The sequence below is a fragment of the Tinamus guttatus genome, unplaced genomic scaffold (genome assembly GCF_059628265.1).
Source record: "Tinamus guttatus ecotype Peru unplaced genomic scaffold, ASM5962826v1 Tinamus_guttatus_pri_ptg000125l, whole genome shotgun sequence".
NCBI classification, from domain to species: domain Eukaryota; kingdom Metazoa; phylum Chordata; class Aves; order Tinamiformes; family Tinamidae; genus Tinamus; species Tinamus guttatus.
The window spans coordinates 1,381,359-1,392,137 of NW_028288659.1; the positions used below are offsets into that span (position 1 = coordinate 1,381,359).

The 10,779-nt window shown below is 45.4% G+C and overlaps 1 protein-coding gene across 1 annotated transcript in view; it reads left to right on the forward strand.

Moving 5' to 3' along the window:
- TMTC1 (transmembrane O-mannosyltransferase targeting cadherins 1) overlaps nucleotides 1-9,076 on the forward strand; it is a 130,628-nt gene extending 121,552 nt beyond the window's left edge. Inside the window, exons 14-20 of the mRNA XM_088521558.1 lie at nucleotides 1,969-2,071; nucleotides 4,444-4,579; nucleotides 4,851-4,995; nucleotides 5,455-5,592; nucleotides 6,002-6,124; nucleotides 7,066-7,143; nucleotides 7,809-9,076. Coding sequence (XP_088377684.1) covers nucleotides 1,969-2,071; nucleotides 4,444-4,579; nucleotides 4,851-4,995; nucleotides 5,455-5,592; nucleotides 6,002-6,124; nucleotides 7,066-7,143; nucleotides 7,809-7,949 — 864 coding nt within the window. The 3' untranslated portion in view covers nucleotides 7,950-9,076. The remainder of the gene's footprint in view (nucleotides 1-1,968; nucleotides 2,072-4,443; nucleotides 4,580-4,850; nucleotides 4,996-5,454; nucleotides 5,593-6,001; nucleotides 6,125-7,065; nucleotides 7,144-7,808) is intronic.
- The last annotated feature ends 1,703 nt before the right edge of the window (nucleotides 9,077-10,779 follow it).

Below are 10,779 nucleotides of genomic sequence, written 5' to 3' on the forward strand. Positions count from 1 at the left end.
GCAGAGGAAACCCTGCAGATGTGACTCAGACTTACCCAGACTGAAAAACAGCCATATAAAAAGCAGACTTAAAAACCCCAGAGTTCTTCAGATGCATAATTTTTTCTTTAAATCATAAAAATCTCATACATTTTTAAGGCAGCCTTCTGACTTTTGTGAGCTTGATAAATGTTTCATGAAGGTCCGGAAGTGACATTATTAAGTGTTAATGAGAATCAAGCCTTGGTTATCTTACTGCATTTCTCCTGAGGAGAGGCCAGGCTGTGAGGGAGAAAGCTCTGGCACATCCTTCTTAATTCCTGACTGAACGCAACAGAAACACTTGGTTGGAGAAATCATTCCCGTCCGTGCTTGGAGCCTGCTGCATGCAAGGTCAGGATGTTAGATGCCAAAAAAAAAAAAAAGTGTTTTACAAATTCATATGCAGTGTGCCAATGATGAAAGTACCTAATGCTACGTGCAGTGAGCGCGAGTACTTTTACTTAGGATATTGCTAATCCAGTTTGCACTTCTTTTTTTTGAGGATAGGATTTAAGACCAGTAAATTAAATGCAGGAAACTCTCATGCATGCATGCAAAGCCACGTATTGCAGGTGAAAATTATACTTAGAGGAGAAGAAATCAAGAGGGACATCTCTGAAAATATTCTGTTAATGTCTTTCTGACACAGATATTTTCTGAGAAAGCTGCTCATCGTGTTAGTCAGTTCTGATGACTACTACACTTTTCCTGACCCCGCAGACTAATGATGATAAATCCTTATGAATTTAGCCGAAACGTCCAAATTTAAGCACTTCTTAAAAATGTGTTTCTGTGTTTTATCACACACTATCTTTTCTGCTGGCTGACCTTTATCGTATAAATGTGAAAGCATTTAACTGCGACAAACCATTTGCTTCCATCAAGTCATAGTCTTCAAATACTGTTAATCCCAGCTGTTCTGAAATAGGACATGAGGAAGGAGCCCATGCATTTAAACAGCTACAGACCACATGCTGCTCTCAGGTGCACCTCTTAAATCTGGAGAGAGCCCAGCATGCTCTGAGATTTGCAGGTTTTGAGGCAAGGAGGAGTCAGAGCTGGGATAAACAGCAACATCAGGTCTGTTTCCCACAGAGAATTAACAAAGTCACCTGAGAAAAGTTTTTTTCAAGGCCTGCCCTGGCTGCTAGAAGATGTCTTCATCTCGCCTGGTGTGTGGGGTCCTTCTAGAAGATATTCTGGGCTCGAAGCCCAGCTCCTCTGCAGGTCTGGGTTAGTGGCAACACTGACATCTCCTTCGTTTCACTGTGGATTTGCCTCCCAGCCGTGAGATTTCTCTGGGTGTCCCAAGCCTACATCAGCAGAGCCCAGTGGCCAGTGTTGCCCAGGGCTTTGGGAAGAGGCCATGGGGGTTGTCCAGGAGCTCTCGGCACCTTCAAACCTCGTGGAAATCCGTGCAACATGCAAAGACTCAGCACATCTGAAAATCAGGCCAGTGGCATCCAGGCAGTCCCAGTGAGCTACATCTCACACGTTGACAAAACCTGCTTTTAATCTGGATCTCTCTGTTTTGCCCCGCTTCCTCTTTGCCACTAATCCTCCTCCTCCTTCCCCCATTCCCTGCACTAGCTCGCTCTCTCCCCCAGTTGTCCCCAGGCTTTTGCTCCTTGTTTGTCCTTGTGGACACAAGCCACTTGAAAAGTAACCTTTTCCAACTGTTTTTAGTGCTTTGCAGGTAGCTCCAATTGCCAACATATGGATAAAAATGGTCAGAACTGCTGTGGGGCACCAGATAGCAGGATCTGATCTAATCACATCCAGGCAGGGGTTGTAATTTGGGCCTCCCCGAGGTCACGGCTACTGCCAGCGAGGGAGGTGGCCCCTGAGGTGCAGGAGGTGGCCCCTGAGGTGTTCCAGTACATGCAGGCCAGCAGCTGATGCCGACCCTGTTTCTGCCACAGCTAAGTCATATCCTTCTGTTTTAAGGAACGCCTCGAAGAAGCGGAGGAGGTTTATAAGGCCGGCATAGAGAATTGCCCGGAGAGCTCAGACCTGCATAACAACTATGGCGTTTTCTTGGTTGATACAGGTGAGTGAGATGAAGCGAGGGCTTTTCTCTCTCTGACTTACTTGCTTTGGTTTGTTTTATTTAGCAGTACACTTTAAAGAGATTGCCAGAATATTCCAGAGCTGTGGGCATGCTTCCACCGTGGCCTAGAAACGAATACCCGTGCTCTGCTGAGGTGGCGCAGTGTGCTGACATGTGCAGTCAAAGCAGTCGCCGGGTGGCAGTGGCATTCAGGCTCTTGCCTTTCCTGCGGCCTTACTCACCGTATTAGCACAGGCAGTCGCCGCCTTTGAGCTGAGCTAGACGGCATCCCGACAGCGCTGCCGTTTCTCCAGGAAAGCCTGGCCACGTCAAACAACATCCCAGACACACGAACGGATCATTATGGTCGTTGGGGCACTTGCTGCTCTGCTTGGTGACAAAGCAGCTCTTTGACTGTGAGGGCTGCGTGCCACTGCTGTAAAACAAACATGGCTTTTAAACCAAAATCATCCGTGAAAACAAAACCTAAGATCCTGTGGGGTGAATTGATTTCTCAGGGGCTCCATAATGAAATACAAAGCCTTTCTCTGCTGGGCTGCTGGTTCCCATCCAGCTTCCAAGGACTCAGGCACTTCCTGGCATTCACATAATAATAGTAAAAATAAATTAAAACATGCTGTAATTGCCACTTTCAATGACAACTTTATAAGCAAGTCCAAGTTTGAATGGAGAAACTACTAGTAGAAACCAACTATTCCTTTACCCACATCCCTCCAGAACAGAGCTGAGAGCCACTGATGAAGCTTTGCAGGCTTAGTGAGCACTGCTGCCACCAAGTCTGCCCCTGTCACACAGCTCCGGGCTCTGGCGATGCTGGGGAAGAGGGCAGTGCCAAAGAGCAGTGTCCATCCCTCTGTGGGTGGTGTCCTACCTCCGAGCTGATGCTCGGCCATCCTTCTTCTGTGCTACAAATGTGAAACAAAGAAGAAGCCAAAATTGTGAATATGTGTAATTAGAAAAAGGAAACATGGTGTTAGGGACAGATGAAGATTCTACATTTCCATCCAGCCCAAATTCAAACTTATTAATAAAAGGTCTGTAATTCCACTCTGATACTGCTGCTTTCGGCTTCCCAACCCAACTAAACTGCTGTGTTCTTACCAAAATTATTTATTCTGCTCTAGTGTACCCCACTTGATTTTTTCACTTGTGTATCCTGCCAAAGTGAAAACTATTTTGGGGTTTTGTTTTTTACTGCATAGTCCTACATACAACTAGGTTCTTGTTGTGCCTCCCTTAATGACCTGTGTTACCCCCATGTGTTTAACAGCTGAGGCACTGGCTTAGGTGCATGCCCAGCTGCTTCCCAGCATGTTTTGTAGATACAACTTTCAAAAACATCTGTCTGCTCAGCAGCAGGAGCTGAGTGAGGTTGCTGCTGGGTATTTTAAAGAATCCTACCTTGAAAGATACGTTGTTGGCCTTTCAAATCCTAAGTGTTTCCGAGTTTTCTTACAGACTTCTCTCTTCTCTCCTTCAGAGGGAAGACTGAGACATGTTAATGTTACTTTTATGTTGCGGAGGTAATCAAACTAAAAAAATCAAACTAAATCTGAAATGCTGCAAAAATAGAAATTCAGCAACATATGTTCAGTGCGCCACCAAGTACAGACCGTTTTCAAGTTCTCTTTTTTCCAGCTAAAAAATGCAATTAAGTACACTATAAATTTGATTTGACTTCAAAAATACTGATAGTCTTAAGGTTTCGCTGGTCGACAAAGCTCCGTGAGTGTCAGTTTTCAACAGAAATATCTGGCCTAAAGTATGCAAACTAGTTAAATCAACATTGTGGCTAAAACCATGCTGAAATGTCGGGACTTTAAAGGGTGCGCATTAATGTATTTGGTAGGCTATGCCTGAGGAAAGCACTCTAACATCCTTCAGGAGGACATTATTATTTAGTTAAACAAAAATGTACTCATATAAGTAGAACTTAAGGCCTCTGGCATAGCTGTTGGCACCTTTCTTCAATTCAGAGTGGACCCTGGCATTTCCTAAAAATGCAGGCACTGTTGTTACAGGCTTCCGAGGTCTTTTGCAGGGCTGTGTTTTGTTGCGGGTTTGGTGATGTCATGGGCTGCAGGACCTTGCACAGGTAGATGTTTTCTTGCAGTGGAGCAGTGCCACCCAATGGCTCCTCCGGAACACGGAGATGTTTCCAGTAGGCTCCAAAGGAGGCATCCTAGGCACCTGCTGCCCTGGATTTATTGCACCGAAGTAGGAATTAGCTGGTTACTGTCACTCACTTCACAAGCATCGAGCAGGAGCTGAAAGAATCCAAAGCATCACTGCATGCTGAAGTTGAGATGATTTTCTTGAGGCATCAGCTAACCGGCTCTTTTCCTGTGCAGGGGCTCCCGAGAGGGCCGTGTCCCACTACAGACACGCCATCCACCAGAGCCCAAACCACCACGTGGCCATGGTGAACCTGGGCAGGCTTTACCGCTCTCTGGGGCAGAACAAAGAGGCTGAAACCTGGTACAAAAGGTAGGAACCTGAGCTGTGAGACTGGTGTTTCCCTTGCCCCCAAGGACCTATGGGCTTGTCCTTGCTCAAAGGCTTCATTAAAAATTTAGGTGACATTTCAGGCTGCCAGCGTGGCGTTTGTGTTTTTTTCTCCCTGTCTCCATCCATTCGGAATTGGGTTTTCCGGTGCTTAGCTGGCTGTTTAATAGGAGTGCCCTTTGCTCTTTTGTTTTGATCCCTAAATTACCTGGAAACATCTCTCTTTTTTTTTTTTTCCCCCACCAATATTCAGGGCATTGAAGGTATCCCGGAAAGCTGAAATCCTGTCCCCACTTGGAGCTCTGTACTACAACACTGGGAAGTATGAAGAAGCTTTGCAGGTTTATAGGGAAGCCGTGTCACTGCAGCCTTCAAATAGAGAGATTCGACTGGCGCTGGTGAGTTCAGGACTAGCATGGTTGGGGCAGGGTCATGATATACTACTGCTTTGGAAAGGGATGGCCAGTGAGGCCCAGTGGATGGCCAGTGTTAGCGTGAAAATTACCCTGGGCTGAAGCTCTGCAAAAAACAGACAGAGCATGTATCCATGCTAGCCATCAAGCAAACATCTCTCCTGTTTCCTCCTCACACCCTCCTGACCTCAGACCCTGTGTGTCAGCCCCCACCTTTCCAGCTGAGCAGGCCCTGTCACGGATCAAATCCGACCTGCCCGTTGCTCGCTCGGAAGGGTTACAGCTGGGCTTGCTGGCTTTCCGGGATGAGCATTGGCTCAGGGCTGCTAGCCCCCTGCCTTGCCGCAAAGCAGGAGGCCAGGACTGTTCTCTGGGGTACAACATGGTGTATTTAAGGCAGCTGAGTCTTTAAAAATTGTAATCTTTCATAATGTGGATCTCTAGGCCCAGGTTTTAGCAATGATGGGACGGACAAAGGAAGCTGAGAAGATGACGAACCACATCCTCTACGAAGATGCCGAGTGTCTAGAGTGCTACCGCCTTCTGTCAGCAGTCTACAGCAAGCAGGAGCACTATGCTAAGGTACAGAGCAATCTGTGCTGGTGTCCCAAGGGCTCACATACAGATCTCGGGTTGAATTTTATACTCTGCCTCTCCAGAGACGTATGTGTGTGTGCCTTAGCACACATGCAGCAGGCTTGGTTTTTTCTAAACCCTTTTGTTTATCTGGGTAATGACTAAAGCTAAGAAGTGTTAATTTTAAAGGTTGTGAGTTTTTACTGCTCTTACTGCTGTCAGCCTCACAGCACATCAGCCAAAAACATCTGAAACTCTCATTTCCAAATGTGATAACAATTTGAGCAAATGAGAGAATGCAGAGATGACTTCTTGTTACTCGGGCTTCTGTGCTGGGAGATCCTCGTGGTGGGTTGAGCATGAGAAGGAGATAGGAGTAGTATACAATAATACAAATCCTCTTGCTTTTTCACAGGCACTTGAAGTTATAGATAAAGCTCTTCAGCTAAAACCAAAGGATCCAAAAGTCATATCAGAGCTGTTTTTCACTAAAGGAAACCAGCTAAGGGAACAGAATCTTCTTGACAAGGCTTTTGAGGTATGAGTGCTCTGAGTGCAAAAGATTTATGGGTTCAAGAATGGAGTTAACTTTTTGCAGCTAATATTCTATGCTGTATGTGCCATGGGTATTGACTTCAGGAACTTCTTAGTTCACCAAAAGTACAGCTAAAGCCATGGCGCAGTGATATTTTTGTCAGAGTTAGTTACAACTGTTTTTTTCTCATTAGAGGATTGTTTTCAGCTCCTCACTTCTGCCTTTCCTATCAGTATATGGAAATATAGCACCCTGTCTTGAGAAGTTAATGACAGAGTCATGGTGAGACCGTGGAGAAGCCAAGGCCTTGTCATACTGACTGGAGTCTTGGTCCATCCATCCATCCCCATCCCTTCTTGCTAACAGTGACCAACTCCATGTGACTCCACAGACATGTCTAATACTGGCCTGAATCCTCTTCTGTTGTGGTAGCATAAAAATGGTGCTATTTGTCAGAGTCCAGAAGGTTCTTGTTGCTTCTTCTTCTGTATAGACAGAAGCAATGGGGAGGAATTGCACTGCCCCCAAATGCTTGTGAAGCATCCACTGTGGTGGCTGTACCACAGGTCTGCAGCCAGCTCCAGATTTAAGCCTTGCAAATAAGGAGCATCCCAGCCCACACACTGCTTGTGGGAGGCAGACACTTGGTGGTGGGAATGTCCTTGACATGCAGAACACCCCCACGTGCCCGGCAGCAGGGGCAGGGTTGCAGATGTGATGTGGTTCCTCATGTGATGCAGCGGGCATGGCAAAGCTGGTGAGATGAACTCAGTGGGGAAAAAGTACAATGTGTCATCTCTACTAAAAAGAGTGAATTTCAACATGTATATTCTATAAAGAAGAAATTGAAACTATGTTTTAAATGGCTGCAGAGATCTCTTCTTTTAACTAGTTTTGACTGAAGATTCAGACTTCTAACCTAAAAAAAAATCATGTTTTTTTAGAGCTATAAAAAAGCTGTGGAGTTCAACTCAGATCAAGCACAAGCCTGGATGAACATGGGAGGCATTGAACATATCAAGGTCTGAAAATTTTGCTTTTCCTTAAGCTGACAACTGCAAAGACTGCTGCTCAGGACAGAAAGCTAAACTTGCCTTAGACTGCCAAGAGCTGCATATTTGTGGACAGTAAGAGACCACAACATGTTTGTCCAAATATTTGGACGTATTTGATCCTGGATGTCCATAAAGGAAGAAAACCTATTTCAGCCCTAGCTAGAATTTCCCTACTAGGTTGCTTGGGAGTATATATCCTGTAATTTAAATCCACATTTTAAGGGGACAAGCAACCTGTCCATCTCTAAAGTCTTCCAGATAGATTTGTTGATCTGCCTTAGAGAAATGTCCCCATGAGTGAAATTTTAAGATTCCTCTCTACCTAGCTCACTTAATGAAGATGTCTGTCTGATGTAGAATATTGACATGATTCTATGGAAATACATGATTATCCTTTTTTTTTTTTGACTTCTTTAGCCTAACAGTCACAGTGTGTGATGACCCTAAGCTGTTCTATCTATGAATAAAACTAGCTGTTTTTTTGCCATGGGTGTGATTCGTCTCATAAAGAAGTGTTCCAAATAATTTCAAGTTTTAAAAGTTCTTCTTCCTTTGTGTAACTGTGTTCACCATTCTCAAGCAATGGTCCTTTCTATGTGAATGAGATCTGTCATTTCTCTTTTTTCTTCTAGGGGAACTACGTCCCTGCCCGTAACTACTATGAAAAAGCTTTACAGCTGGTTCCAAACAGCAAGTTGCTGAAGGAGAATCTGGCCAAATTGGATCGATTAGAGAAGAGGTTACAGGAAGTCCAGGAGAAAGATCAGACATAGCATTCAGTCACCAGTGGAAAGGAACTTATGATTCTTGGAGAAGTGTGTGGTGGAAGCCTAAAAGTGACACTGAAGGAACTTAGATATGAGGCAGAATTATGGAGGGCAAATTCTGGATGCATGCTTGTTTGACCAAAGTTACAGGAGACACTCAGCTCATGTGGAACATACTGGAGAACCAATGAAAACCTCCTTGTAGTCAGGATTCATGTTTAGGTTGAACCCATCTTAGTCACACAAGTAGTGTGGGTGGGACATGTACCTTCAATATCATGGTTATTGCTGGGGAAGCTGTGGAGAGAAAGTACTCATCTGCTGCCATGAGGGCAAAGTAGCACCTCTTGTTACTCAACGTAGACTCACCTAGTCCTCATGAAGTACCACTAAGGGGCTTTATTGAAAGTGCTGCCAGGCCCTTCTGAGCTAGGAAGACAGACGTAGTGGTCATATAAAAGGGCTCCAAGGGGTTAATGTTGTGGAAACGGTGGCCACTTCTGCAGCTTGTGACTTGAAAGTGATCCTAAAGAAAGGGAAAGTAGTGTCTGGGTATCACCTTAGAAGGATGATTCTACAATTAGGACTAATGATTCTGTGAGGGAAAACTGCAGCTGAATGTTTTACTCATTAGATAGTAATTTGTTAATAATTCAGGTTCATGATAGCAGTATTGTCAAATATCACATGGCTTTACCCTTTGCTCTCTCCCTCCAGGCCAAATAATTATTACTCCGTAAAAAACCTAGAAACATCAAAAAGCAATGCGGAGCTCTGGAATTATTTGTCCTCCTGTCTAGTCCCCAGTAAAAAACAAATGAATAAACAAAAAAGCCCAACTAATGTGATCAACACAGGAGGTAAAGTAAAGCCACGAAGAGATTAGGGAAGATTTGGTAGGCTGGAAAGGTACTAAAGAGGATTTTTTATGGGTGTGCAGGGACAAAGCCCATTTATCATGGTGATAACACTGATAAAACACGTTGTCAAAGTGTTCTCACCTCCTCCCCCAAGAGATGCAGAAAATGAGCTATAGCTGCTCAGTCATAAATCTATATTTTTAAATGCTGAAGTGGGGAAATGAATTCTCTTCAGAACTGAGGATTTCATTTTTGAGCTTTATTTATTTAACTTATAAACAAATAATTAATATATTTTCTCTCTTTTATGAGAATTGGCCAGTGTCCTTCACAGCTGACCACGTGGCTGGGCAGTGACTCGTATTGTAACCAAATGCAGCACCCCCGAGGCATGCTTGAATAATTTGCTCAGATGGTATTTCTAAAGCATATGCCTGTAAAGCATGGTAGACCAACCTGTCATTGCAAGAACAGCACTTTTGCTGGCTCCAGCTGGGTTTGCACAAAAAACATGAGGGGTTGGTGGGATAGTGCCTCTCGGCTTGCGCAGCTGGTAGGTCACCAGCTTGGAGGAGGAAACCACCATAGAGCTTGTGATACTTGGGCTTGACCTTGCCTCGTTCCAGCAGAACAGCAGCCCGCGGTGCGGTCCTGCCAGGGAGAGCTGGGGTTAGCGCCGTGCTGCCCTCGTGCAGGTCCGGGGGCCTCCGGGAGCTGCCGTTCCCTGAGGGCCCTGCCGAGCGTAGGGGGTTCACGGCGCCGGTGTTCGGAGGGGCCCGCGCTGGGCCGAACTGCAGGGAAGTTTTGCTGGTTGCGACTTGGGCACCGCAGCTTCCCCATGAGGGTCTCTCCATGAGGAAGGGGGGCAGCAGGAGGGCCGTCGCTCTCACTCAGAGCTTGCGGCCTCTTCCCAGGAAGGCCCGAGGCTGCTCTATGGGGACGAGCCCGGCTGCGGCGGAGCTGTGTTTGGGGCAGACCCCACACATGCAGGGAGAAGGCCAAGGCCTCATCAGAGAGGAGGGCAACGGCTCATTTCAGAAGGTCCGTGAGCTGTAAGCTTAGTCTCAAAAAGGCATGGTAAATACAGACTGTATATTCTACTAGCCATACACTGGTATGGCTTGAAGTTGCGGCCAATGGAAAATATTTTTTCAAATATAAAAGCAGATGTATTTTTTATAGCAGTGCTGTGGGAGGGAGATAACTTGTTTTTTTGTTTTCAGTTTTGACGTAAAGTTGCGTTTGTCTTTCCTGAGACACCTAGTACCATTGGTGATCTCGTTCTTGTCCCGGAGTCCAGTCAAAGCCATCCCGACCTGCTAAAACCGATGCACATGTAAATATATAATACGGCTTTTAGGTGTCCCTCCACGCTCCTGGAAAAGAATTACTTTTTTTTTTTTTTTTTTTGCCTGGCTTTCTTACCTGCAGAAGAATGTAGGGGGCCATCGGTCCTTTGAGGAAGGCTGTGTAGCAGGAAGGCTTGTCATGTGTTCGTCTGGAATTAGGCAGGTAACATATCCATGGAGATAGGCCCAGCTAACCTGCATTGTGGTTATATGCTGAAAGGTGGAGTCTCCACATTGTGAGCTGGGTTTACAGGAGTTATGGGGAGGGGAGGGGTCTTTAATGAATCCCACATTCCTAATCCAGCACTTTATAGACCATATCTATGCAGGACGGCAGTCTGCAGACTGGCGGAGTATTTGGAGAACAACTCAGGCCACAAGCTACCAAAGCAGTTAAATCCTTGTGAAGATTTGAGCTCACTCCGTGTCGCACTGGCTTCCATGCTAAAATGCAATGTTTGTTCAGGACATTAACCTTGTGAAAAGTTTACTGTGGATGAGAACAATGTACTTTAGTATGAAAGGGGTTACCTCCACCAGAAGGGAACGTTATTGTGAAGATAAATAGGTGACTAACCTTGTGATAAGCTGGATATTATCCTAATTAATCATAGGAAATGGTATCTT